The sequence below is a fragment of the Onychomys torridus genome, chromosome X (genome assembly GCF_903995425.1).
Source record: "Onychomys torridus chromosome X, mOncTor1.1, whole genome shotgun sequence".
Classification (NCBI taxonomy): domain Eukaryota; kingdom Metazoa; phylum Chordata; class Mammalia; order Rodentia; family Cricetidae; genus Onychomys; species Onychomys torridus.
This window is the reverse complement of record NC_050466.1, coordinates 32,136,857-32,162,268: the sequence shown is the minus strand read 5'-3', so window position 1 is coordinate 32,162,268 and position 25,412 is coordinate 32,136,857. Positions and strand designations below refer to the sequence as shown.

Below are 25,412 nucleotides of genomic sequence, written 5' to 3'. Positions count from 1 at the left end.
TCCCGTTGCTACACATCTTTGCATTACTTACTCTGTCGTTGTCTGCCATGGTTCATGATGCATTTCTCACTTACCTGCTTGTAGCAGCAGTTTTTGCCTAGAAGAGTGGAGTCTATTGTGGTGCTTAAGAAATGCACAAGTGGTTACATGCACCAGGAAAATTAATAGCTCTTCTGCCAAAGAGATACATTCTCATGGTTTCAATTAACACTGGCATAATGGGACTGTGTCTATACCCGCACCCCAAACTTACAGGGACTATAATTAGACAATAGTGCCTTACCATCGAGATATGTGAATGACTCTCCTGCCTTAAACCGTTTCTGTGGATCCTTCTTTACTTCCCTCTATTCTCTAGCGATTTGGGGTACTAGACATAAGTTTGTTATTTTCCCCACATTATAAATGTACATAAGCTTTTAAGAAACCAAGTATAGACTTCCATTCTACCATTAGTAGTATTTTTCACTTGGACACAAAGGCTAGCATTGCAGAGGGCATGGTAAGACTTGAGATATGGTGGGGTTAGGCATAAGTATGTGTGCCGAGAGGATGAAGAAGTAAAGATCACAAACACCCTCAATCGTATTAAGTGAATTAAACCAATCTCAGAAAGGCAAATGCTGAGTATTTGCTTTGTGATTTCTAGAGGTTATATAGATACTCCAACATAAAACCACTAGAAGAGAAACTGTCTGGGGGCAGAAGGAGACTGATGGGAGGGAAAAGAGTGAGAAAGGGGAGGTTAGTTGGGTATGTGAAGTAATGCTCAATGTGCTTGTGTGGAAATTATCTTTTGGTTAGAGTACCACACACAATGAATATATATAATGAAAAATGTAAAAAGAAGTAGAAGAAGAACAAAAATTGTAGAGTCTTCAAGGAGTTAATATAATCTTATTTTCATTTATGGAGCATAACAGTTGAGTGATTTCAGACAAAAAATAAGACACAATTTCAGGTATTTGTACAGCTTCTATTTTATCTACAATGTGCCCACAAATATTGAGTGAATTTGACTTGATTCTGTACATTATGCTTTCAAAATTCCTTTATCAGATCAACAGCGTGAGAGGCTCATCTTTCCTTCTTTGTGTGTGCACTGAATTGGAAATGACTTAGGAAACTGCTGAATAAACTCATCGCATCCCACGGCAAGTGTGGGCTCCCTATCTCTTTCTCTTACCATAATTTGGTGAAATACGTTTTCATTGGGTGCTTATGTTACCAGGCAACAGATGAAAATCTAGACCTTTTCTGTTTGTTTGGTGTGAGTGGCTGTGCAGAGAAAAGTAACACCAGGGGAGCAGGGGGAGCAGGGCGGCAGGGCAGCAGCGTACAGCAACCAAAGTGTGCTTGGAGCTGGAATAAACTACAAGGCAATATGTTTCTGAGTTGAGTGCAGCACGCTGCCTGCCATTGCTATGTAATGTGGCTTAAGACTTGTTCTGAATCTCGGAAATGAAATCCAGGCCATGGGAAGAGCTCTGTAGTAGCATTTTTCTTTCTGCAGGCTGCTCGCTGGAGTTTTTAATGTGGTGCTAAGAAAATGCAGGTTATTTGGTAGAAAGGGTCAATCTATGCTTTTTTTTTAAAAAGAGGCTTTCCAAGGAGACTTTTCTATAAAAGCTTTTTATAGCAGACATGGGATACAGATGTCGTGGTACATATATATACTCAGGAATGCTGAGAGGTGGGCGTTGCTGCTGTTCCCCTCCTCCCCTTTCTCCTCCTCTTTTTCCTTTTTCTCTTCTTCCGTCTCTTCCCCCTCCTCTTTCTCCATTTTTTTCAGCTCTAAAGATGCATGGAACACAGGATTTCCCCATCCCCGAGCTACATATCCAGCTCACAATGGATACTTTTTTCCTTTCTTTTTATTTATTCTTTGTGTGTTTTATATCATGCCTTCTGATTTTACCGTTAACCCCCCCCCCACCACCACATACACACAATAAAACAAAATAAAATTTAAGAGAAAAAAGGAAAAAGAGAAAGGGAAAATCTCATCATGGAAGCTGCAGTGTGACACATTGAGTCAGGCAGTAAACCCCTTTCTCCATACGTTTTTGTTTTGTTTGTTTTTGAGGCAGGGTTTCTCTGTCTAGTTTTGGTGCCTGTCCTGGATCTCAAGCTGTAGAGCAGGCTGGCCTTGAATTCACAGAGATCTGCCTGGCTCTGCCTCCTGAGTGCTGGGATTAAAGGCGTGTGCCACCACCATACGTTTTTACATGCAGGCATTCATTGCAAAGAATCATTGGTCTGGTTCAAGGACACTGGTCTCTGCTACACCATTGATGCTGGGCCCTCATCGGGACTCTTCCTGGACATCCTGTTGGTGCTCTGTAGATCTTGTAGCCTTGGGTCTGTAGGACCAACACCCCTCTCCCCTCCCCCATCCCCATGGTTCAGCAGATCACTGTTGGGGTGGGCCAACACATAACCCTGGTTCTGGGCCTGGGTTAGTCAGCCCACCCCTGTCCCCTGTCTTCATCACCAAGGTGAGCTCTCCAGCATTGCCCTGCTTAATTCACCCCTTAGGAGAGGGGCCAGTTCTCCAGCTTTCCTGTCCTCAGGATTGGTTCTCCCACACTTAACAACTTCAGGGCCAGCAAGGTGTAGGGGACACTCTCCCAAGTGCTGCAGCTGATGAGGAGCAGGGGCACCTCTCCTGCTCTTTTGACCTCAGGGCCAGCTCTCCCACCTGCCTCAGGTGTTGATGGGGTGGGGCATCTCGCATCCATCCATGCCAGCACTTGACAGATGAGTAATGGGGACAGCTCTCCCATGCTCACAACATCAGGGCTGGCTCACCCCCACCTCTACCAAGAAGGTTGGCTCTATTGTGCTGCCCATGCAGGCTGCAGGGCCTGCCCTACACAATAGGTACTTTTAAAATCAGTTAAAAAGTAAGTGAATGTCTTCCCTAGTGACTCTTGCTATGGTACATTCTGAGGTGCTTCCTACAGTTGCCTTAATACTGAGAAAAACATTGGTCATTTGTAAAGGGTTTTAAGGGTCTTAGAACTTGGATATTTATGTATTGGGATTATGGGACAATAACTCAAATTGATTTGGGTGTTTGAGTTAATACAGAAGTATCCAGTCCAGAAGCAAAAGTGGACACCAGTGCTCATCCTCCCATAGACAATGTCAGTCCTTCTTCTTTCTCCAAGCCTTGCCCTTTCATTCCTCTAGGAATTCTCTGCTACAGTTAGCTGCAGTTCTTTCAAAATCGTAGAGCATGGGTGAAATAGGAGATGTTTTCCAGTTTGTTTTGTCAAAGGGGGACTTTTTGAGGTACTAGGAATGAAACCCAGGGCCTTGTGCTTGCTAGGCAAGTGTTCTACCACTCAGCTGCAATGCCCCCTCCCCCCACAGCCAAGGGAACATTTCTCTACCATGTCCACCGGTGTTTTCTTGAGCCTTTGAACTCTTTGTGAGCAGGGCTGGTGAGTAGTACACTGTAATTATATCTCTTTTCTCACCCCTATAGCAGCTTGAACAGTTTTAAGGCATGGTGCTGGCACTCAGTAAGTCATTATTATTTTATTAAACAATATGTCCTCTCCTCCAAGTATCTACTATGCATTGCTCCATATAGTCATGTCCTAAATTGCCCTCCTATATAAAACCTGATTCATTTTGCCAGTAAACATGAAAAACTACACCTTATCATTAGAAAGCATTCAGCCCTGTAGCTGAGTGTTCACCAAGTGTGCAGATAGTGTGTGAGGTCTGGGAACCCTTATGCTGCCCTTATACTTCCTATAGTCTGATTCCAAAGAAGCTTTGTACATATTCATTTGGGGCGTAGCACTTTCCTGGCATGTATGAGACCTAGATTTGATCCTCATCACTGAAAAGAACAGACTTCAAGGAAGTTAAGTACATGTACTTTAGAACCAGACTACCTGGGTCCAAAGCTCAGCTTTCAGCTTTGCCTTTTACCTAAAGACCTTGTGTGAATCCCTGAACATTGCTGGGCTTCCTTGTACTTCAGCTCTGAAATCAGATGGTAATGCTTGTCTCACACAGTTGTTTTGAGGGTTAAATGAATTAATACATGTTGCAAGGTCCTTAAATAAGAACCTAGTACATCCTAAGTATTCCATAAATGAATCATAAGTATCAGTAAAACCCAGCAAAAGCTATGTGTGGTAACTTGGTCATGAAACAAAATGTTTTTTCTTGAATCTAGATTTCAAGACCCTATTCAGCTAGAGAGAGAAATCATTTAATAAGTGCTTGTCCTTGTCTTACAAGCAAGATGACCTGAGTTTGATAAACAGAGCCCATGTTAAAGAAAAACAGGATATCACAATATATGCTTATAATTCCAGCACTGGGGAAATGGAGACATGCATCCCTGGAGATTGATGGCCTGCCAGCCTAGCCTAATTTGTGAGCTGCAGGCCAATGAGAACCCCCTATCTTAACAACAACATCAAAAAACAAGGTAGATAGCGCCTGAAGAATTCAGGGTTGGTTTCCGGCCTCTGCTTGCATGATTGCATGTATGCACACACATACATTCAGTCTCCCTCTCCCTCTCCCTCTCTCCCTATCCCCCTCACACACACACACCATTCCTTCAATGCCTCTTCTTCAACCATTTGTTGCTGCTCAGACTCATTGCTCAGACCCAGACAAGTGCCCTCCCTCCGTCCTTCCCACTTCTCCCCTCCCTCCCTCCCTCCCTCCCTCCCTCCCTCCCTCCCTCCCTCCCTCTCTCTCTCTCTCTCTCCCTCTCTCTCTCTCTCTCTCTCTCTCTCTCTCTCTCTCTCTCTCACACACACACACACACACACACACACACACACACACACACACACACACGAAACTGTAAAGGATAAACAAGTTTGTTCTCCCTGAGTGCCTTCAGCCATTCTTTAGTTTCAGAGGTGGGAGAGAGGTATATATAGTTTTCCTGTTTTGTCTTCATGAGCTTTAAAGAAATAACTATATCCCTATGAGAAGTCTAAAAATTGTGACTTTTTGAAATATAGTCATAAAGCTCCACCCATGTTCTTATCTCAGCACTAAAGATTTTGGGAGTGACTAACATCTGGACTCAGCAGACCCTACTGAATGAAAGAAAAACATAAGAGCTAATAGTTAAGAGATGTGCCCCAAAGTAAGATTTGGATTGAACATTTTAAATGGCATGCTGTGCTATAGAGGATAAATATATAACTGAGGATTAAAAGAAGACCTTGGAGTATATTGTTCTTTTAATTATCCCCTGTGTGCCATGAGCCTCTCCTTAGCTTTGGAACTTCTAAAGTAAATCTACTTCAGTAAGTTTTAGAGAGATTGAAGGCAGCAGTTTACTCTGATGCTCATCAGGGAATACAATGTAAATGGACTTGATTTTATCTTTTAAAAGGTCCCAGAGCTGGCTGTGGTGACACATAGTTTTAATCCGAGTGGAGGCAGGTAGATCTCTTCAGTTCAAGGCTATTTTGGTCCCAAAACAAAATATGACTTTATGCACTGTATGTTTGCTTATGGATGAGAAAGATCCAACCTATCATTCATACCCAGGAACATAGAAATACTTTTGGGGACTTGTGGAGGAGCATCCTGCAGTGCATGGCCTGTTACCATGTGACAAGCAGCAAGAACCATCACTGGATCAACAGAGCATTGATCTTTTGCCAGAGACTCCAGAAGAGAATTTCAAATGCACCATGATACGCTATGATTTGGGATTTTCTTCCCTGTGTTGACTGACATTCCTTTGATTCTTTACCAGTCTATTTTACCTTGTGTTAAGAAGTCCTTTATGGTTCCAAAAGAGATAGCCATTGGCTTTAGCCCCAACAGGTGGGGATGTTACAGAGTCAGAGTGAGGAGCCTGTTCTTCTTACGCTGATCTACCACCCAGGCTTGGGCAGTTTGGGAAAGTTGGGGCCCAAACCCTGGAATGCTAGTGTATTGAAGTGTCTTCTAGAAGGGGGATGTACTGCGGGGGGCTTCTGCTTCTTTAGTTTTCCTGGCTGTTTGAAAAACTCTTCCCTTTATATAAGGGTCTCATCCCACAAATGGGATTTGCTTCCTAGGTCCTGAATTCCCTTCATGTGCACTATTGCATGGTGGTCTGATTTATGACTCTGAAAAGAAAGAGTTTTTTTTTTTCCTCTAGCTTTAGTGTTTAACACGTTCCCAGTTGTTTTTTTTTTAAATAATTTCTCCATCTCTCTTTACAGTTGTGGTATAATTTAGTGTTCCCATAGCATCTTATAGCCAAGTGCCTTGTGATTGCTTTTAGTAGTTATATAACAAATTACATGCAGAGCATGAGCCAGTCTTAGCCAAAAAATGAAATGGAAAAAACGTTACCGTAGCCAGCTCCATAATCTTTCTTTAATGAAGCTCCACTGTGTCATACCATTTCATCTGGTCTTTGATTTTAGACTGGAGAATGTATCAGATCATGGGCATCACAAGATCTACCACATTAATGATTTGACTTGTAGTTAAACTTGGGATGTAACATGTTTCCTAGAGTTATCTCCTCTACTCCATGAACATTTTTGTTCACTTCCTAAAAGTCTGTTCTGTGGAACAGGTGTCATATTCTAATACAGAAATTCTCACTTAGTTTGGTGTCTAACATCATAATCCCAGACACATATCTCAGTATCTACTTATTGGCCCTTTAGCTTTCTATGTTTATTCCATCAGGACTTTACTAGCTCTTAAGAATAATATTCAACCTACCCAGTGCTTCTCCTTTTTTTCCCTCCATCCTCCTCTTCTTCCTCTGTTGCTTTCTTTTCACTGTCTTCTTTCAGTATTTTTTTTTAAGCAGGGCATCACTCTTTAGTCCAGGCTAACTTTTACTTGCTGTCCTTCTGCCTCAGCCCCCCAAGTCTGGGATTCGAAGCATGTTCTAACACATCCAGTTGTATTGTGGGGTTTTTATTAAGTCATTTATGTAACCCGTACATCTTTTAGGATCCAGCCATTTAGCAGTCTCTCTAATGTGGACTAGAACTAAAAGAAGAAAATGAGCACTGCCTAAGAATAGAATTTCCTATCTTCTGTTTAGGATGGCAGGAAACGTGACACATCTGCGAAATCTTTGTGTCACAAGTGTTCGATAAGGTGAGGTACTGGAATCAAATGTGGGAGGGTGGCTATCAGCAGGTTGTTTAATCTCTTTGGCTACAGTTTGCTTACCTCTACAATGTGAGAGCAGCACCACTGGTGTTAGGCTTGGCCCCTTCCAATGAAGACTTCTGTGATACTATGACTTGGGCACCCTTCCTCCTTGAGGCCTGTTTGTTCATCTGTAAAACAAGAGGTGAATAAGTATCAAAGTCCTAACAATGTATGACTCCAAAGGAATGAACTTTTAGCTATCCAGAAAATCTAGTTATCCAGAGAGACCATTCCTCAAGGATCTTGGTTAGCCAGAATTTTACTTTACATTAATACACAGTTAAAGGGACTAATTTAATGCTTAGGAAAACATTTGGGACTGGTTAAAACTGTGGAAAAATCCTAACTCTTTGTCGAGAATGTTGATCAAACAATTACCATCTTGTTGTTGCGTGCTTTCCCCCTTTTATACTGCAGTTCTGTTGGGAATAAACAAGAGAAGTGTGTGTGTGTGTGTGTGTGTGTGTGTGTGTGTGTGTGTGTGTGTGTATCTGTCTATCTGTCTATGTCTCTCGCGCGTGTGCCCACACACATACCACAGATAGCCTGATAGTACCATTTCCCGTTCCTGTTCCTAAGGGCACTGTTGAGAAGTGATATCCAAAGTAGCACAGCAGAGCAGGTGACATGCATTGCTAGCCACCCTGTATCTCAGGATTTGCTCCCCTCCATAGTATCTACTTCTAAAAGTTTATGCTGGAACTAGTTGCTGATGATAGTGAAGAATGAACTAATCCTCTGATAAAGGCTCTAAAAGAGGGCAGAGAGAATTAGTCAGGAACTTTCAGTTAGCTGCCAGCATGTGATACCTAGCTTGGATCCTTTCTAACTATTGATGGAATTGAATGATGGATGGAATTGGCTCTTTAATGACCCCAAACAGTTTTATCCTCCAGAACTAGAAAGATGACAGTAAGTGCCCTTGCTCTGTAGAGGGTAGCTAGCCCAGTCTGACTTCGATAGTGATTTTTATCTTTGCTGCTTGACTCCTTAACAGACTTTCATCTATAGGGTCTCTCCTCTACCTTATTTGAAAGAAAAACAACAAAGCTGTGCTGTGCACATTTGTTCATTCCATTGATGCCTGTGGGACGATCTGTTTACTTCTCCACTTAAATTCAGTAGCTTCTTCAAAATTTAGCAGAAGCCTCATTTCTTTCCTTATCTGTTACAAAGCCACTCCATATTTGACTATCCACAAACTCTGCAATGTTTGAAGTTACTTATATCTTGCTCTATAGAATGTATTATCTTCACCTCCTGAATAGCCTTGGAAAACATAGTTGGGGGCTAACATGCAGAGGGCAGTCCTGTAATCAGGGTTTGAGAAGTTGTACCTGTGTTTCAGTCTGGGATTGAAGTAGAGTCTTTAGTTCCTTCTGCAGTAGCACTAAACAAATGAACAAAAACCAAACTTACTCGACCCAACTCTACCTCCAGCTTTCCAGCACCTGTCTTCCACTTGTCTAATTCTCATTCCAGTTCACTTCCACTGGAGTCAAGCCTCCTAATTGAGAACACTGTTGACTTCTCCTTGAGTTCATGGTTGAGCCGCCAATGCCAGTTGTGTTGACTTTAACCCAGCTACGGCTTTCCTTCTGTCTTGTCACGCATTAGGTGAACCCCACAGCCCAGTGCACACAAGCACTGCTGAAGATGATCTACTGTTCCCACTGCCGGGGCCTGGTGACTGTGAAGCCCTGCTACAACTACTGCTCAAACATCATGAGAGGCTGTTTGGCCCACCAGGGAGACCTTGATTTTGAGTGGAACAATTTCATAGGTAAGCAAGTGATTGATGTATTTGTTGTACTAGAGATGACTCCACTCCTTGCCACCAGGACTCCTCTCGTTGCCAGCTGTGAAATGTTCAGTTCATTTGAATGTGAGCTGTTTGCCAGAGTCCTTCCTGTGCTGCACTTAGCACTTTGAAGGTTGGGAAAATCAGCATTGCAAGTCAGTGTCCTCTTGAACTAATGGTGGCATTTCAGAAGACGGTTAGATACACCAACTTTGAATGCAGCAGGAGGCATCTTTTTGATATTTTCTGTGAAACGCTCAGTTTTAGTACTAATCCTAGATCTGTGTTCATGTTTACTCTGATATACAGTCTTCACAGAGCTGTGAAAGTAGCTTTGAAGATTCTCTCTTGGGCTGGGCATGTGGCGCCATTGGTAAAGGGCTTGTTTTGCTAGAACAAGGGCCTCTGTTTGATCTCTACAATTAGAGAAAAGCTAAGTGTGGTGGTACTCTGGTAATCCTAGGGCTTGGGAGGTAGAGGCAATCAGCCTAGCATAAGCACAATGACCAGGCCAGGGAAGCGACCCTGACTTGAAAAAATTAAGGGGACAGGAGCATTTTCAGGGATCTTGAAGTTATCCTCTGGCACAACCCCCCCCCCCCCACACACACACACACTCCTCTCTCCCCCACACACTATTCTTTCTTTTATATTTCAACCAAATAGTTGGCAAACTGACCAGATATCCATTTGATAGTTGGATCTGGTGAACTATGATGTGGAAAATTACAGGATTTGTTTTGTAGGGGACTTAGCTATGGTAGAGTGCTATGATGTGAGTGGACAGATTCTTTCTCTGATTATTTAGGAAGCAGCACTGTTGAGTATTTCTGCCACTTAGGAAACCCTTACTAGAAATCAGACAGTACTGTCAGCACACTATCTAGGTTCTGAGGAGGGCGGTTATGATTTCAGGGAAAACATAAGCCGGATTGAAACACCCAGCAGCCATCCACTTCAGCGCTCAGCAGGTACTCAGTCCTGAAACCTCCCTGGCTGGTATTGGGGTTCACAGAGCCTGGCATTGGTAGAACACACACACATGCTCAGAGTGTACCAGTTCGTTCTTCCATTCCATAGTCACATTTACAGAATTGCAAGATGGAAATGTCTTTATAGGAACCAAGTTTTTGCTAAATCTTTCACATCATGGGAGCATGCATTTAATTTGCTTGCTTCGTTTTGCTTTATTTTATTTCATTTTGTTTATTGAAGGTTTAAATTTTTTTGGAGTAGCGGGGATTGGAGTAAGAAAATACATTTTAGACAGAGTGAGAATGAATTGCCATATTAATTCTTAAACACAGAAACTGGAAGAAAAGGATATAAATATTAAGCACTTAAGCACAATTGTGGCCTATAGCTCAAGGCTGGAAACCCTGGAAAACCATCTTTCTACATACAGAAAAATAGAATCTCATGAAAGGGGAAACATAAAACCATAAGGACACACAGACACAAATGGTGTGTTGTGCCCAGGATGAAACCAGGGTTGAAATAAAAAATTTCCTGTGGAAATAAAACTATGGTATTTTCCTATCTTAAGATCATCCCCTTACCCTCCCCATAGCCAATCGTGGAGTTTGTGATTCACTTACTTTTTCTTCCTAAATTACAGTTTTGGTTTGGCTGTCATTTTTCTTTCTTGCCATGTAGCCCAGGCTGGCCTCCAACTCACCTTCCTCCAGCCCCTGCATCTAGATGTCTAGGATTACAGGTGTACTGTACCACAGCTGGCTCAATTTAGTTCTAAAGGAAAGATGGTGGGTGGGGCTTTTATGTAACTTTTGAACATAGTAGGCTTTTCTCTGGGACAAGGGAGCAGTTTGGCATGTGGTGACAGTGAGCTTTGCTTCCTTTCCTACCCAGACCTGAGGGCAGTACAGGGGCAATTCCACCTTACGTTCTGTTATTTCAGCCTGTCCAGTAGCAACTACTACCAAGGCCCTCTCACATCCTTGTATTAAACTACAGATTCCTTGCCATCTCTTCTAAGAACTTGCAGATCCACACCATATCAAAACCATACTCTAGATGGCTTAATTAATGTTTTCAGCCTTAAGTTATTGCTGATGTTCTTGTAGTGTATTTTTAAAATTACATGTGCTGTCTGTGAAGAAACACAATTAAACCCGACTGAAAATGGATAGATAGGATTTTGGAGTTGATTTTTTTTCTGCTGCTACTTTAAATGATACTTTTTGGAGTGATGTAGTATGCAATTGTATGTAAACTTCATTTTTAATGGATACATTACTCTTCATTTCTAATAAGCCGATATAAAAGGCCAGACATAATAGAAATGTTAATCTCCTGTTCTTTTTCATGGATTTTTCATAAGGATTTAATTAATCTTCTCTGTGGTTGTAGAATTCATTCCCAATTACATGCCTGTGCTGTAAATATTCATATTTTTTTTTTCTCTCTCTCTCTAAGGAATTTTTCTTTGCTGTTTAAATGACTGCACAGTTACTGAATAGTCAAGGATTTGTTTCATCCCTTTTAAAATCACATCTTGGGGGGTTAAGTTGGGAAACTGCTTTCAGCTCTTCAGTCAGGTTGGAAGGCTAGAGATGGGGTTTCTGATTATTTATTGGAGACATAATGAAAAAATAATCACTTTCCCTAGTGAGAAGGGAATACTTTTTTTTCAATAATGGGTTTCATATGATATTTTCATACATGCATATAATGTATTTGATTGTATTTATCCTCATTACCCTCACTTGTCTCCTCCAACTCCAAGTCAGCCTTGCTGCTGGGTTCTCCCTGTTTCTGCAACTGCATCTGCCTATCTCAAGTTCTAAGTGCTCAAGTGTTATCAGCCTTCATCAGCCTGGGTCCAAATTTGGGCCCAAATATGGGAAACACCTTTAGAAAGTCATCTTTATAAAATGTCTGCCCTTCTATTACCACCAGAAGAGGCTGGTTTTCAGAGAATCATAAATTATTCTTAGGTTCAACTTATCTGTCACATACTGTGCCTCTGTTAACATTCATTTGACTCAGAGCCAACCCTATTAATGTCACATGTTGCTGCCAATGGGAATTTAGTATTGGAACTGCTGACAGAGACACCAGCCAGTTTCTGGCGGGAGGCAGGAGCAAGTATGATATCCTATGCATATGAGAATTGTGGCTTCTGTCAACCCCAAGAAAAGTAAAACACCAAACCAGCCATCTTTGGATTTTTCCTGGTGTTTCTTTGGGGGACTGGTGGCGGCTGAAGAAGGGCCAATGGATAGGCAGTCATGACTTCCTGCAGGGTTACAGGCAGCTGTGGCTTTGGGCTGTGAGCCGCAGGCAGAATGTATCCCAGTCGCATTCTTCAGCTGTACAACTCGCAACGCCATGGCACCGGCCCCAACAAAGGCCTGCTTTCCCTCTCCATTCCCAGGCCCTTGTGTATGGCCAGCGGCTCAGAGTTTACAAAGACGCCAAACAGCCAGAAGAATTGGGGTTTATGTTTCCTTTCAGTCTTTCACAAACACATTAGCGATCGATTTGGCCTGCTTTTCCTCACCACTAGGGGAATACGTAGGTACGACCCCCACCACCCCCATTTAAAACTCTAAAGTTTGGTTGTTTGTTTTCTATTCATAATATTTTTATTTGAAGTCAGCGATTTCTTGGCTTATGAAGGAATGTGCTTTCTGTACGTGGTGGTCCTGATGCTTTGACAGTGACAAACACTTTTACGTTGTGCTCCACTTGTTTGCAAAAGTTGCCTTTTGCTAGCACATCAAAAGCATTTTTTCTCTCTCTTCTAGTACAATAGCATATTCATGCTTTCAGACTTTACTTAAAGGTTAGAGGCATCTTTTTTTGGTGCTTACCACAATGAAGGCTGAAACTTCATTTGCTATTACTTTGAAACATCACACTTATCAGAAATCTGTTCATTGTTGGTGGCATTGGATTGTAGTTTAGAGAAATGGCCTCACACTAATGTTGTGTAGCATTTGTTCTAGGTCAGAGTTAAAAGGTTGATGACCAACTTTGATTTCATTTTTATGCTGATAGTCAAAGCCTTTTCCCACTAGAAAGTTTAGGTAGCAGCTCAGTTGGGGTAGCATCTGAGAGGGACACCCAGCCTTCTGAAAAGGAATATACTCAGAATTTTCTAGTTCTTGACATTGGAGTATCTATAGGAGTAGACAATGAGGATCTAACTCCTTTGCTTGTCATTCATTAGCACTGGAGTATAAAGGAGAAAACCTCATTTAGAAGTTAACTACTGAAGCTCAGCTGTTAAGAGCGCTTATCGCTCTTCCAGAAGACCCAAATTGATTCCCATCACCCAGGTCATGTACCTCACAGTCACCTGTAACTCTAACTCCAGGGGATCAGACAACTGTGGCTTCACAGGCGCCCACTCTCATTTGCACATGTGTACATGCACGCACACACACACACACACACACACACACACACACACACACGACACTTACAAAAAAGTTTTTCAAAAGTTTACTCTGGGGGTATTGTGTTCCCCCAAATATTGTGCACTCTAAAAAACTTATCTGGGGTCAGAGAACAGAACAGTCACAATATTAAACATAGAGATTAGGCAGTGGTAACACACACCTTTAATCCTAGCATTCCAGAGGCAGAGATCCATTCAGATCTCTCTGAGTTCAAAGCCATACTGGAAACAGCCAGGCATGGTGACTCACACCTTTAATCCCAGGAAGCGACAGCAAGAAGCAGAAAGGTACATAAGGCGTGAGGACCAGGAACCAGTCTGGTTAAGCTTTTAGGCTTTTGAACAGCAGTTCAGCTGAGATCCATTTGGATGAGGACTCAGAGGCTTCCAGTCTGAGGAAACAGGATCAACTGAGGAACTGGTGAGGTGAGGAAGCTGTGGCTTGTTCTACTTCTCTGATCTTCCAGCATTCACCCCAATACCTGGCTCAGGTTTGATTTTATTAATAAGACCTTTTAAGATTCCTGCTACAGTTTACTGTGTGTCAGTAATTATGTATCCTTTTTTTTTTTCCCTTGGGGGATTTCATTTTCAAGAATTCTAATTTTGTACAAGTTATCAGGCCAAAAAAAAAAAAAAACAAAAAAACAAAAAAAAACCAACTCATAATCCCCCAAAAGCACATATGGCAAAAAAACAAAACAAAACAAAACAAAAAAAACAGCTTGTTTTCTTTAAGGAATCCAGCACTTGCTAGGAAATGACAGGTTCTTCCAAAATCTAAAAGTGACTTGCAGGTATCAGTGAAGCTACATAGCACAATTGGACAATTTTTGTATACTGTGTGTTGTCTTATGCTTTCACTGGAATCCAAAAAAGCATACACATTGCCACTAAATCTGTTGAGACCTCACATTTGAAAATGAGTTATCTTAACCTCAAAATGGTACAACTCATAGTTTCCTTATTTGAAGTCATTAGGATTCCAAGAATGCTTTCATTTCAGTTATCCAATTGTGCACTCAAGGATCTGAAATGTCTCATTAAAAGAAATGAAAGAAAAGAATTGGTGTGCCAGGATTGTAACTGATTTCTGTTTTCAACTCTCGTAAATAGAACCTGAAAGGAAGAGATCCCAGGGAAGTGTCTGGGAGAACAGGCATGGTCCTCTGCCCCCAGCCAGATTGTCAGCTGGGTGCTGGCTGACATGTGAAGGAGTGAAGAATCCAAATAATGGAAGATTCCTGATTGAATTTCCTTGCCACAGAACGAAGCATTCATTTAGCAAGCTAGTGATACATAATGTGTAGATACAATTTGAAATCATGGAAATGGCTAGAAAATATGTATAAATTGAAAAAAATCTGTGCATTCTCTCTTTTCCCCTCCTTCTGAAAAATAGCAAAGGTAGTAAAATAATCAGACTCATAGTAAAATCTGAACTAATGGTTTACACGCTGTGCTGTATTGTTTTTCTCCACCCTTGTTAGATGCTATGCTGATGGTGGCAGAGAGGCTGGAGGGCCCTTTCAACATTGAGTCGGTTATGGATCCCATCGATGTGAAGATTTCTGATGCTATTATGAACATGCAGGATAATAGTGTGCAAGTGTCTCAGAAGGTATCAAATGCAGGATGCTGGGTAGGACAGTTAGACAAGCCCTCTGTCTTGTCATGTAACATCCCTAATATGAACTCACTCCCTTATACTGTAGGTTTTCCAAGGCTGTGGGCCTCCAAAGCCTCTCCCAGCTGGACGGATTTCTCGTTCCATCTCTGAAAGTGCCTTCAGTGCTCGATTCAGACCTTATCATCCAGAGCAACGCCCAACCACAGCAGCTGGCACTAGTTTGGACCGACTGGTGAGCACTTTAGCAGGAATGGGTGTGTTTAATGGCAAAGAACTGCAAACATTTGCTCAAAAATGTGCTTTTAGTTAGAAGGCATACATGTGCATGTCGTTTAGGTGTTTAACTTTTTAATCTAGTTGTATATGGATGGCAGTAAATGTGCCTCATTTTCTGTTCCAGAAAGTTCCTATACAGTCAAGGAAATGGGTTGTAACAAGTTTCATCTCCAGACTCCCCTTCAGTGTGTGTGTGTTTATTGAGCATCTATTAGGGCACCCGCCATTAAGTTATGCACAGTAAGACATGGCCTTGGTCTCAAAAGACCTCAACAAAGGGAGGGAAGCAGCAATCAAACTTGTTCAGTAAGAGCCAAAATAGTCTCCCAACTAAACGGTTTAAAATCCTGAGTTGATGGCACATGGTAGCATTTAACTTGTTAAGGTCATTATGGATTTACTCTTTTGACCAATAAGATAAATAATGCAAATTTAAAACATCCTCACATTATTTGCACCATATACAAAATGTCCAGATGTGATCACTATCCACCTTGTATATAAGCAAATGAGCAAGTACCTTTGTGAGTCCTTATTTAGGTAGAAAAGACATCTTTACCATGGGCTACTCTTTTATAATCATTTTTCAAAGTAAATGTCTTCATGTAGTAAAACAACCTTGATTCAGTTTGTCTTCATTGTATTTTAAATATATAAAAAAATTCCATTTTAGTATATAGGATTCCATTTTGGGATTTTAAAGTTAAGTGGGTTGAGGGCAGAGTGGCATATTGTTGAGGCTTCTGTAAGGTGAAAGGTGATAATGGTAGAATAGAAGAATAATAAAATAATAAAATATAAACGGATTATACATGGCAATATGCTATGGCAATCTGGGAGTACTAGTACCATAGTAGGAGCAAACCTAGAGCAGGAAGCCTGATAGGATACTGATGTGAAAGGAGGAAGAATAATGCCAGTGAGGTTTTCCTGTGTGGTATGGATGCTTGATTCAGACTATAAAAACCTGGGTGAAAAGACTGTTTACAGGGTACAGAGCTTGGTTTACCTCAGACGGCAGTTACATGAGGAAGTAGACAGTGGATCCAGGCAGCTTCTTTAGAATTTGCACTTGAACTATTAATTTCTCAGAGATTGTTTGTTTCTGAGTATAAAACCTGCATATTTTCTTCAGCCTTCCCTTGAAACAATGAGTTGCATATAATTCTAGAGATATTTGGAAATGATCAAAAGGCACATCCATGAATAGTTTGAGTTTGGCTTAGTTTTTTATGATGGGTTTATGTCAACAACATTATTGGCTTGTTTGTGTTTTTTATTGTTATTTTATTTCATGTGTTTGGGCATTTTGCTTGCATGTATGTGGGTGTACCACTTGGATAGCTGATAAGTGTAGAGGTCACAGATCCCCTGAAACTGAAGTTATAGCTAGCTGTGAGCTATCGAGTGCTTACTAAGAGTAAACTCAGGTCCTCTGCAAGAGGAGCAAATACTCTTAACCACTGAGCCATCTCTCCAGCCCAGTTGTTGGTTTTAAACGTATATATATATATAATATGTTTTGATCATCTTTATCCCCATTCCCCTTTTTCGGCTTCTTCCAAACTGGTCCCCCTTCTACTTGTATGGTGTGTGTGTGTGTGTGTGTGTGTGTGTGTGTGTGTGTGTGTGTGTGTGTGTGCGCGCGCGCGCGCGCGCGAGACAGACAGACTGACTGACCCAGTGAGTTGGGTTAGGGTTGCTTACAGAAGCAAGGGTGAGAGGTTATTTACAGCCTGCTGAATGCTAGGATCACACATGGTAGTTTTGCATTTGTACATAGACGGACCATTTTCCTTTTCTTTCTTAGGTTACTGATGTCAAGGAGAAACTGAAACAAGCTAAGAAGTTCTGGTCCTCTCTCCCAAGCACTGTTTGCAATGATGAGAGGATGGCAGCGGGGAATGGCAATGAGGATGACTGCTGGAATGGCAAGGGCAAAAGCAGGTCAGCCACCATTGAGGAAAGTAGCAGCCTCTGCCTTCTTGGCTTCCTGGCTGGCCTTCCAAGATGACACAGAAAGTTTGTAGATGTCCTTAGGCATGGGTTTTAGCATTTTGGTGTTCAAAGAGGCACCCAGATACTTAGAAACGACAGGGCTTGCCAGTAGTTATACTGCTGTGCTAAGGGCTGTTCAAAACATGCAGTGCCTGTGGCCCTTGGCTCAGGGTCCTGGCCTTTTAAAGCACCACTTCTCAAAAACTCACATTCTCTTTCTTGATGATTCTGTGTGTCCCACCCTGGCACACTCTGTGACTGAGATAAGCACCCGTTCAGAGGGTGTTTTTCTTTCCCATAACAATCGCCACACAAAAGGTCACAGTGGGATCACAGAAACTGCACCTTCCCAGGGTAAGGAGCAATTAGAGTTGATTATAAATGGAAGGACTTCTCCATCATGCTCAGCGGAGATCCTAAAATTCAGGGAAGTCTTTGATCTCTTACACATACCTACTGATCATTTTAATGGGGTCATTTCTTACTTTCAGGTACCTGTTTGCAGTGACCGGAAATGGATTAGCCAACCAGGGCAACAACCCGGAAGTCCAGGTTGACACCAGCAAACCAGATATACTGATCCTTCGTCAAATCATGGCCCTTCGCGTTATGACCAGTAAAATGAAGAATGCTTACAATGGAAATGATGTGGACTTCTTTGATATCAGTAAGCCTTTGGCAGTTTGATGCACGGGTTTGTTCTTATCTGACTTGATGAGAATGTGTGCAATGAAATCTCTGTTCTCTTCGACGTAGGTGATGGAAGCAGCGGAGAAGGAAGTGGAAGTGGATGTGAGTATCAGCAGTGCCCTTCGGAGTTTGAGTACAATGCCACTGACCCTTCTGGGAAGAGTGCCAATGAGAAAGCCGACAGCGCCGGTGCCCGTGCAGAGGCACAGCCCTACCTCCTCACTGTCCTCTGCCTCTTGTTCTGCATTGTGCAGAGAGAGTGGAGATAACTGTCAAACTCTGAAAGTTAAAAGGCACCTGTTCTCACTTTTTTACCATCCTAGTGACTTTGCTTTTGAAATGAATGGACAACAATGTACAGTTTTTACTATGTGGCCACTGGTTTTAAGCAATGTTGACTTTGTTTTTCTCATTCAGTTTGAGGGGACAGCAGGGATTCCTGCGTTGAAGTTTGACCTGCTCCTTCAGAATCATGTTAAATGTGGCTAACAGTGTAGGTACAGAACTGTAGTTAGTTGTGCATTGTGATCTTATCACGCTTGTTTTGTTTTGGTTTTATTTTCCTCTCTCATTTTATTTGTGGGGTTTTTCCTTTCGAATTATGATCTCACCTTGTTTCTTGCAAGAAAACCAGGGTCCTTTCTTGGCATGTAACATGAACGTATTTCTGAAATATTAAATAGATGTACAGAAGCAGGTTTATTTATCATGTTATCTTATTAAAAGAAAAAGCCCAACAAGCCGTAAAATTTCCATTTATCCCTGTTATTTGAGCTGCCTTATCTGGAGAGGAGTGGAGGCGACTGGGTTTTCTTTCTTTCTTTTGTTTGTTTGTATTCAATTAGGACAGAATGTGAAGGTACAAGCAGGCTTCCAAGCCACTTGCCAGATTGTATTCAAACACCCGTGCAAGAAGAGAGTTAGACTTCACTCATAGTTGGGCACAGAGAGAGACTGCAGACCATCCATTTTGATTGAATGAACTCACACATAGTTCAATTTCTTGAACCCACCCATACTTAAAGTGTACTGCATCCAGGAAAATAAAGATTCTTGATATAGTTGCCCTTGAAAGATGAAAGGCACTCAGGCTGCACCGTTTATCCCGTGTACACACTTGGACTTGGGTGTATAGTAAAAACCAGGCAATGTACCAGTTTCTGTATCCATGCTGATACTCTAGTATTTTATCCCAATAGCAGTAGCAGGTGACCAACAATCTCATTTGTTCCCCTGTGTTGGAGTGATCCAGATTTCTGACCCACTGACCATGCTGGGAAGAGTACCATAAAAGGGAGCTGTCTGGCAGCTAGCCAGAACTGGGGTACAGCCTGGGCTCAGGGAATAGCTGTCACCACTTGCTCAAGCAGAGTTTTTGTCTGTGTGTATATATTTGCATTTTTTAGACTCCAGTTTTTAAAAGAGTGTAAGGTTATCTCATTTGATTGATTTGACTTGCCGCTCACTTTTGATCAGTTAAATGAAGGACCCAGACTGGTTTGTAGCTTGCTATCCATCCTACCCAAGGAGCCCATGAGAGGAGAGCTGGGTGTCTAGATTTTTGTATTTTCTTTCTGTGGGAGGAATGGGAGTAGATAGAGCTGAGAAGACCACATCTCCTTGGTAACTGCTAGCCACATGGGTGAGCTGGCAAAGCCCTAACTTGTCTCAGGCCAAAGACTTGCCCCTTGGAAGCCCTTTTCTTGTATCCAAATGACAGGTCAGAAAACCTGGAGAATGTAGCAGATCATTTCAAAATGACTTCTCAAAGACCTTGAGAAAGACTACCACCATGCAAATTTCTTCCTGCTCTAAAGTCAGTAAGATCTCAGAATTCTACAGAACCAAAAGCCCACAGACAGGTTGTTCTGTGTTACTGTTCAGTCTTCAGTTGTAAGAGGAAAGCTCTATTTTTATATTGAAATACAATTACTTGATAGCTCAGGGTCTACATTTCATTTAACTTTTTACACCAAATTCTGTGGAATGGTCAAAATGGAATATGGGGGCTATTGTAAACAGAGGCTTAATTTTATTAGAAGTAGCCAGTTATTTATTAAAACACGATGTTAATAAAATAGGCATATTCTGGCTGATGTGTATAGTTTTTTTTGTTTTTTTGTTTTTTAGCTAATCACAGGAACCATAGCTCCATTTATATACGAGGAAAAATAGATTGTAAATAGCTGGGCTGCCTTGTGAGAACTTCGAAAATGTGCTGATAGTTAGTAAGTACCTCAGTTGTGAGGAATTTCCTTTTTAGCTTAGACTGCTATTACTTTTTACTTGGTAGAAATGAATCTGGTCTCCAAAATATGGCTCAAAGATTTATCCCTGTAGACCTTGTTAGATTGTTTTTAATTTAAAACCTTGAACTCTGCCCAGCTGTTTTCTTTCAGTCAAGTCCTCCAAACCAATAACATTTTCCAAATTAAATATTCTTGAAGGTTTTTCTGGACGCTTACTGATTTGTTTTCTTTCTTTACATTTTTCCTCTGTTACCCTTTTACTTGTCTCTTGCTTTTGAACTTGAACTATGAAATAAACAAATCATAGATTTTTCCATTCAGGTCTGACTGAACAACTTTGGCTTTTCACCAGCTGGCAGGCTTACCCTCACACCCCCCTAAAAAAAAGAGAATAAAGGCAAGTTGAGTATTTGAAAAACCCTTGGAGTTTGAAGTATGAGGCAGAATAAAAGCCTTAGGAGCAGACTTGACTTCTCCAAAGTTAGCAGCACGTGAAGGAGCTGAATTTTACCAAGTTATTTATAAAGTAATTTTCTTTCGGACACTTCACTGACTCTGCATTTAAGAAAAAAATATGGAAGAGATTGTCAGAAAGGGGATTGCAAGGCAAAATAGACAAAAAATTTCATGAGTTAGATTGTATATTATTTTTTAAAGTGCGAGCAACAAGTGCGAGCAACTATTATTTGGATAAAAGTAAAACCTGCAAAGAATTGATTTGCACCTTTAAACTTGAATTAGACATTTAGAAACCTAAAAGTTTACATGAAATATAAAGTGTAACTTGTGAAAATAGAACCAATAATAAAGTAAGTTTAGATGATGCCACACACAATTCTACTTCCCATTTTGTGTTGAAAGAATGTTTATTTACATAATGAAAGGGTTTAATAAGTTAATAACAGTATCTACTAGAGGAATGGCTGTGTGTGTGTAAGAGAGAGGGAGGGGGGAGAGAGAGAGAGCTCTCATTGTTTGGCAAACACAAAAATACATCTTGCTGGGCAGTGGTGGTGCACGCCTTTAATCCCAGCACTTGGGAGGCAGAGGAAGGCGGATCTCTGTGAGTTCGAGGCCAGCCTGGGCTACAGAGTGAGTTCCAGGAAAGGTGCAAAGGTACACAGAGAAACCCTGTCTCAAAAAAACAAAAAGTACATCTTGCCATCTTGGAAACAACAGGAAAACACTCAGAAAATATGACTCAAACTTACTGGGGGAAATGTAACTACAGTGTATCAATAACCTCATAATTGAGTTTCTATAATTTTTACTCAATTCTTCTAAAACCCCCTTTGTATTTATAAAACTACTTGAAGGGGCCTGAGGATACATCTCGGTTGATAGAATGCTTGCCTAGCATGTGCAAGGCAGCCCCACGTTCCATCTGCAACAGCCCCACGTTCCATCTCTGGCAGTCTGTAAACTGAATATGGTAGAGCATGTATGGGGACAAGAACATCAGAGTGTCACATTTATTTATTCTCCTAATTATGTTATCTGGAATACATTGATAGTGCATGATCCTAATGATAATGGATCTGTCAGTAGGTTTAGGACTCCTACACTAGGGATGTGACCTCACTGGTGCCATACTTTGATTTTTAATGCATATGGTCCAGAGTCATCTCAGTAGGTTTTCAAGAAGCAGATAGTGAATAGAAAGATGATCCATCTGGATTTATGGGGCTATGACTCAAGTCAAGGCTATGACTCCATCTGTGGTAAGATTCAGTCTTGTTCTTACCATTTGAGACAACACTGACCAAAACTATTGGGAAAACTGGCTTAGAATGTAGAGAGCACAACTAGTAAAATGCTTGGTAATGAATCAAAGGAGCTTTCGGGATCTGGGATGTGATTTCCTAGCATAAAGTACTCTTTCTTAATGCTTTCTCAAGCTTCTGATGCTTTCAGCATTGTCAGCCACCACACAGGATAGCGATGAGAGTATTAGGAAATTATGGAAATGGATTCTGGTTGTTGCATGAAGTTAACCTACTCATGGCTAAGGAATTACTATACACGAATTGGGCTTTTGTGTAAAATCGAATGTTTATGGAACAGTGTTTGAAGAGACTTTGGAGTTCAGCATTTATCAGTAAAACCCTCAGAAATTATTTTTCAGCACAAATGTCCATGTGTGGAATTAAAATATACAGTGCAATGTACTTTTGGCATTTCCTCTTCTTAAAATGGGATCTTGCTATTTTGTTCAGGCCTCAGCTCCTGGGGTCAGATAGTCATCCTGCCTCAACCTCAACACATGTAGCTGAGACCACAGGTGCCTCTCACTGTTCCTGATTACTAATGTCTTTCTCATCCACCCTCCCTCCTTTCCTCTGGTGCATATGTTATGAAAGGGTTCTGCAGCAGGTTGACATATCTAGCCCTGTTTTGGTCATTTCTTAAAGAACTAATAGGAAAGTTGAAAAAAAAACTCACAAGAGCAATAGAATGAATAAGGGCTTCCTATATCGGTCCTAGCAGATAAAAGCTGATCATGGATGACCCCAAAGTGGGTGTATGCATCGTGGCTGAGGGATTACATGACCTTGTCCTCAGATCTCTCCTTAATTCTCGTTTCTTGTGTGATGATGCTAGAAGAGCACATTTGTATGTTCACATTGATGAGCACACAGCCCCATCCATATACTCTGTGACTGATAGTCCATTTCCAAGCACTTAATCCCAGGTAGACCTTCCTTACCCTGTTGTTTAAGGACTGCCTTCCTCTGGCTGTCAGTGGCATATGCTTGGGAAATGCAGGCTGATTTTAATAATAGCCTAAAGGGAACATAATTAGAAAGGTAAGTCTCCTGCCAAGAAAGAATTGCATATAAAATGCATTCCAGCACCCAAATAGAATTTCCTAGATTTACCACTGCCTGGGATTTTTTTTTTCCCTTACCACAGATAACCAAACGTGGACTATTAGCTATTGTTTATTGGGACCCACTGTACAAGTGCATTTTGGTATATGATTGGCCATAATCACAGTCAGTGGGTGATTTTTCTGAATATGTATGTAGATCTCAACCCTCTTTTCAATGAAATGTGTCTCCAGAATGCCTTTCACACATATTTTCTAAACCTTTTCAAATAGAGTGAATTTTTTTTAGCTCTGCTATTTCATTCTAAATCATTTGCCACCAACATTAGAAGCAGCAAAGAGCAGTCATTTGGGTACATTTTGCTGTGGTGAGGAAAAACAAACTATTTGCTGTTTAGTTACCTGTAATGTCATGGGAAGTAAGGTAGTGTCTTATTATTCTATTGCTGTGAAGAGAGACCATGATGACAGCAGTTCTTGTGAAGAAAAGCCTTTAATTGGGGCTGGTTTACAGTTTGGAGGTTTAGTCCATCATCGTGGTGGGAGTATGGTGACACGCAGGCAGGCATGGTGCTGGAGAAGTAGCTAAGAGTTTTGTTTGTTTTTGTTTTAGATTTTTTGAGACAGGGTTTCTCTATATAACAGCCCTGGCTGTCCTGGAACTCACTTTGTAAACCAAGTGCTGGGATTAAAGGCATGTGCCACCACGCCCAGCAGTAGCTGAGAGTTCTATATCCAGATCCACAGGCAGCAGGAAAAGAGACACTGGGCCTGGCTTAAGCTTTTGAAAACCTCAAAGTCCAAACCCCCTGCCCAGTGACACACTTTCTCCCAACAAGGCCACATCTCCTAATCCTCAAATAGTGTCACTCTAGGCATGCAAATCTGTGAGCCTGTGGGAACCATTCTTAGACCACCACAGGTGGAAGAGTAATGTGCTTGGCACTAGGAGCAGGCCACATATATGTAGAGTTCACACCATCATCCAGAAGAGTAAAGGTCTGGAAGAAGTTAGGTAACTTGTCCAATGGTGACATGCAAATAAGGAAAGAAGCAGATTGGGAACATAGCCAGGTCTCCCTCCCATCAGAGCTTGTTTGTCTCAAATGCTGCTTATCTCTTCTCTTACTCCATGATCACTGAATCATTAGGAAGTAATGAAGCTGGTCAAGCTGGCCACCTATAGAGCTAGCCTAGCCCTGAGGAAGTGTCAGGTGAAGGCTGTGGAAGGTACTGTGTGACTTGGCTGACCCAAGTGTTGGTAAAGGAAGTCCAAGGCCACCTGGAGATAATTTATAATCTCACATGGTGATTCTTTGCTCCATGGACTTCAAAGCTAAAAGAGCTCCATTGATCTTGCATGGTGCATATGTAGCACAAATAGGCCTGTTCTTAAATTATCTGTATCCTGTGTACCCTTTATAGGAAAGCCTCCAATGATCATGTGTGAAAAGGTCCTGGGGGTACTCTGGCACCTGCAGTACTGGGAAGGCTCAACTGGCTGATCGTTGGCACATTCTGATGAGGCAAAAATACCACAACTTCTGTAGGGAAAATTCATACCTGCTTTATCAGCTGGGCTTCTCAGTGGGTAAATCACCTTCAGATAAGTGAGGCCCAGTGGGCATAATTGGGGCTTCTTAATATTCCATCTTAAAAATTACACCTGAATCAGAGATTGGACATAAGGAATAAAGACCAACAGGCTCTGTTCTAGATGGTGTGTATGTGTCTGTGTTCGTGCATGTGTGTGTGTGTGCGTGTGCTTATGCAAGCACGAGAGCACACTTGCCCACAAAAGATTGTGTGAAGAAGCCAGAAGTTGACGTCAGGTATCTTCCTGTATTGCTTGTATTTTGGGATAAGGTCTCTCAGTGAAATTGGATCACCCACCTCCTAACCCCTATGCTGGAGTTAACAGGAATGGGCTTCTCTGCCCAGTTTTATACATAGGTGCTGAGGATTTGAACTCAAGACTCAGGTCATGCTTACACATCAGGTATTTAGGCCACTGAGCTAGGCCCTAAATAGAATGTTAATAAGAAGATATTTCTCCTGCTGGGTTTAGAGCACACTCAAGAAAAACACCAAACAATTCAAAGACAGAATCCATGACTTAAGAAGTTTCCCATTCAAGACATGATCTCCAGACTGGCCTTGAAGTTGCTAAGCAGCCAAGGCAAACTTTGATGCAGCTGAGGCTGGCCTTGAACTTCAGATCCTCCAGTGTCCTCCCAAGTTCTGAGGTTACAGGTATGCACTACCACACCCCCACTGAAATTTTGACTTGCCATTTTCCACCTAGGGAAGGAACCCAGGGCTTTTGCTATGAATGTGTGTCCCAG

At 41.6% G+C, this 25,412-nt stretch overlaps 1 protein-coding gene across 1 annotated transcript in view; it reads left to right on the top strand.

Moving 5' to 3' along the window:
- Positions 1 to 21,179, top strand: part of Gpc4 (glypican 4) — a 113,181-nt gene extending 92,002 nt beyond the window's left edge. The window contains exons 4-9 of the mRNA XM_036175226.1: positions 8,785 to 8,950; positions 14,885 to 15,015; positions 15,110 to 15,256; positions 17,111 to 17,247; positions 17,790 to 17,965; positions 18,055 to 21,179. Of these exons, the coding sequence (XP_036031119.1) occupies positions 8,785 to 8,950; positions 14,885 to 15,015; positions 15,110 to 15,256; positions 17,111 to 17,247; positions 17,790 to 17,965; positions 18,055 to 18,257 (960 nt within the window). The 3' untranslated portion in view covers positions 18,258 to 21,179. The remainder of the gene's footprint in view (positions 1 to 8,784; positions 8,951 to 14,884; positions 15,016 to 15,109; positions 15,257 to 17,110; positions 17,248 to 17,789; positions 17,966 to 18,054) is intronic.
- Positions 21,180 to 25,412: the final 4,233 nt, after the last annotated feature.